Source organism: Engraulis encrasicolus, chromosome 23 (genome assembly GCF_034702125.1).
Source record: "Engraulis encrasicolus isolate BLACKSEA-1 chromosome 23, IST_EnEncr_1.0, whole genome shotgun sequence".
Classification (NCBI taxonomy): Eukaryota; Metazoa; Chordata; class Actinopteri; order Clupeiformes; family Engraulidae; genus Engraulis; species Engraulis encrasicolus.
Genome location: NC_085879.1, coordinates 17,265,041 through 17,268,554, shown reverse-complemented (window position 1 = coordinate 17,268,554; position 3,514 = coordinate 17,265,041). Strand labels below are relative to the sequence as shown.

Here is a 3,514-nt window from a genome sequence, read left to right as displayed (position 1 = left end):
TTACTGTGTAACAGTAACTTGCTGTATGTTCCTCATCGATGGTAAGGTGTTCATTCCCGTTGGTGGTACTGGGTACAGCGAACCGTGTAAGTCCGACGGACTGAGGGAACCCGGCACCGGTAAAGGGCTCACCGAACCTGGGTCACTGTGTACTGATCCACCGCTGCCATCCGACTGGCCCATCTTCTTTTTGATCAACTTTCGTTCCTTGGCACGTCTGTTTTGAAACCAGATCTTCACCTGTTGAACAACAAGATTGAACGGTTCAGTGTTACAATAGTGGCACAAATAAATCAGAAGTTATGTTTGACAGAGGTGCAATGCGAGTGAAATTTACGCATGAGGCCTACCTGCCGCTCTGAGAGCCCAAGGTTCACCGCAAGCTCTGCTTTTCGTCTGATGGTGATGTAACGGTTAAAATGAAACTCCTTCTCCAATTCAAGCCTCTGATGATCGGTATACACCACTCGATATTTCTCTTTTGTTCTTGTTTTACCTGTAAATGCACAAAACAGATGGTTTTAGTATGTAGTTGTTAGCTTGTGGTTTAGCCTATAGGCCTACTATTTCCTTCACTGTGCAGGTGCAGTTGCTTTGGAGTGGATCTGATCAAATAAAGACTCTTAAAATAAAACTAAAATGTAAACTGTACATGAAACTGTAGGTTACAGGCCTCAACTTTGGGAATGTAGCAGAAAAAGATGTTAATTGAGCCACTGTGCGTCGTAAACCACCTCGCATTGGCCGGTTATGTAAATTAACTTTGATCTCCTTTGATGTGAAGTTATGAACAAACTGCTGAACAAAGAGACTTGAAGATATTCCCTAAGACTCTTTGATATGTTAAACGGGAGCACACGACCTACAGAGGGATTACAAGGCGAAATTATCGCTTGATCTTTCCCCTAAGATCTGATAGCACTGTTTGACTAACAAACTTCTGCGCAATAACAAAAATGTTGACAAGGTAGGATTATGATGAACATGGCGCATTATAGTTGAGATATAATTACCGGTGTGTAGGCCTATTAAAATGTGACTCCATTAATGACACGATAAATAAGATTTTATTTTACTTTTTAAATCCAAGCGCCAGTGAAGCCAAATCATCTCTATGGATGCTTAATTACAACACAACTTTCAAAAGTAGTAACCATTAAATATGCAAATTAAACAGGCTCCGCATTCAACACAAAATGATTTATTAGTTATTTTATGGCGCATCAAAGAACTCCCGTGTTAGCCGTGCGCCAGAGACAGGCTATCTTTATTTGCTGTGAAAGTTGTCACCCTTACAGGCCGAGCGGAGACAGAGGAAGAGACGGTGCATATCAAAGTAAAAGCGAGGTGTTAAAGGGGGGCACTGCCTGGACATGATAGATAACTAAAAAAAACGTGAGACAATGCTGGGAAACGTAGACCTCACATTCAGTTTACAGGAGTTGAGAAATTAGCATTACAAGAAGCCCTGGCGCCATTTCCCCACACCTAGGCCTGTGTCTCCACTGACAATTGTTCCCATGCTACAAAATAGATATTTGTGCATATGCTGGTGAATTGCATTAGACTTGGGAGACCAGCAATACCATATGAAGTCTGAAGGCCTACTTGCAGCTAAGCAAACACTCTGCTTTTTGCACTAGAGTAGGCTACAGTAGTCCAATGCAACATCGCCATTCGGCTATGTGCACGCATGTCATTACGCACAATGTTTTCCAACAAACCACTGAAGACAAATACCAAAATGACTGCCGAAACACACATTTTAAATCATGGCAAAATGTTGAAGTCATTCTAGCAGTGTATTCTTGCAATGGGGCCTAATGAAGTCAACGCATTCCATGTGCAACACACACCAGCCCAAATACATTCGATGACACTAAAGTGACATGGAATGTTAACTTGGATACAACTCTGTCACACAGCAACACACCACATTTCAGCATTTGGTGAATCATGTCCAGCAGCATGCATTTTTTTACATTAATGTGTCACTTGTTTTTTTTCCAAATCCACCTCACCTGTTGAAGACGACTGGACAGTTTTGCTCATCCACTGATAAGAGTTGCGCTTCTCCCTCTCAGGAGAGAGCTGGCCCGCGGATAAATTTTCTGTCGGTGGCGGGGGTAAAACAGCTGATCCAGGTGGAGCGTGCATAGGATTATATTCTGTAGAGCAGTAGGAGACTTGTCCGGCCGGTGAGTTACTCATGGGAGCCGATATAGTGTTAGGAGGTCCCAGACTGTATGCGCCCCAGTCGTCCCTGGGTGCGCCGTAAGGGGTTCCCCAAGCCCCCGTCGATTGAGGGTGAGTGTGCGTGTGCGTATGGGTGTCCATGTTGGGGACATGATGATATCCTGTAAAATCGGAATACTGGGGTGTCGAAACGAAATTCTGGGGTGGTAAATTGATGCTGGAACGCCGTACAGGTCCTTGGTGGTGGTACATGCTGCTTTCTTTATCCAAAAGGTATCCCACGTACATGGTTCGATGAGGAAATGTGTATATCCAAAAAGGTGTTTAAGGTGACATACTAGCCATATAGTTGGCCAGTGAAGACGATATCAACCTGTTGCTGTCTATTTAGCCCTAATAGTCCAAAATGAAGATCCGCCGTGGAGTGTGGCCAGTCATGCGACGTAGTCCTCTCAGTGGCTCACTCAAACATGATGTGGGCCTGTTGACAAGGTGCTGGCGGCTAAGGTATACCAACTTCTTCCTGACGTCAGACGAGACTTCAAACCCTTCAGATTTGCATTCAAATGAAGGCCCCAATAACGCCACCACGCACGGCTCCCCTGGCGACGCGCATGTATGCTGCAGCCCAAAAACTTGATAGCAATTATAACCAACACTCTTTGCAATAGATTTTGATCTGATGACTTTTGCACCTTTTATAGGCCCTAAGTGTTGGCCTGCTTCAGAATCTCAATTTGTATCATCCCTGACTAATACTGAAATGCAAAAGATACAAATAATTGCAAATCAGATAGATGAGAAATATGTCGCTTAGGCCAAACATGGTATATTTAACCAACATACGGACCATTGTCAATTATATTTGATTATATATCACACATATGGGACTATTATTTTTTTCTGGCCATTTTCCTTGCTCTTGGCGTTTAAAACCAGATGGCATGTGTTTAGTTTTAGATGGACCTATACAATCAATGACACAACAAAACCTTATTGCCCTGATGATGCAAACAGTGGTATAAAACGATTTGCAAATGCATTTACATATATTAGTGGACGTGAAGCCAGGCTGGTCTGTTGGAGGGTGACTTCTTGACATGGGAATGGTATTATGCAGAGTATTTGGCCACGTTTCTCGCCTAAGATGTTCTCTCGAGGAAGAGATGCGAGGAAGGTGTTAAACGTGATGCCGCAGCTCCTGCGGCCGAGCCAACTTTTCACATTCTACTCTGTTCACACCCTTACACTCTCTCGGGTCACACTTCACGGCTAATTCCGGTGGATGGGGGAACCATGTAGGCTACTATTCTACCCG

The 3,514-nt window shown here is 43.8% G+C and overlaps 1 protein-coding gene across 1 annotated transcript; it reads right to left on the bottom strand.

Moving 5' to 3' along the window:
• On the bottom strand, positions 1-2,484 carry cdx4 (caudal type homeobox 4). The gene is made up of 3 exons (XM_063190237.1): positions 2,022-2,484; positions 351-496; positions 1-240 (listed from the first exon to the last, which is right to left on the bottom strand). Exons 1-3 carry the CDS (start codon positions 2,482-2,484, stop codon positions 1-3), a joined length of 849 nt encoding a protein of 282 aa, XP_063046307.1.
• Between the last annotated feature and the right edge of the window lie 1,030 nt (positions 2,485-3,514).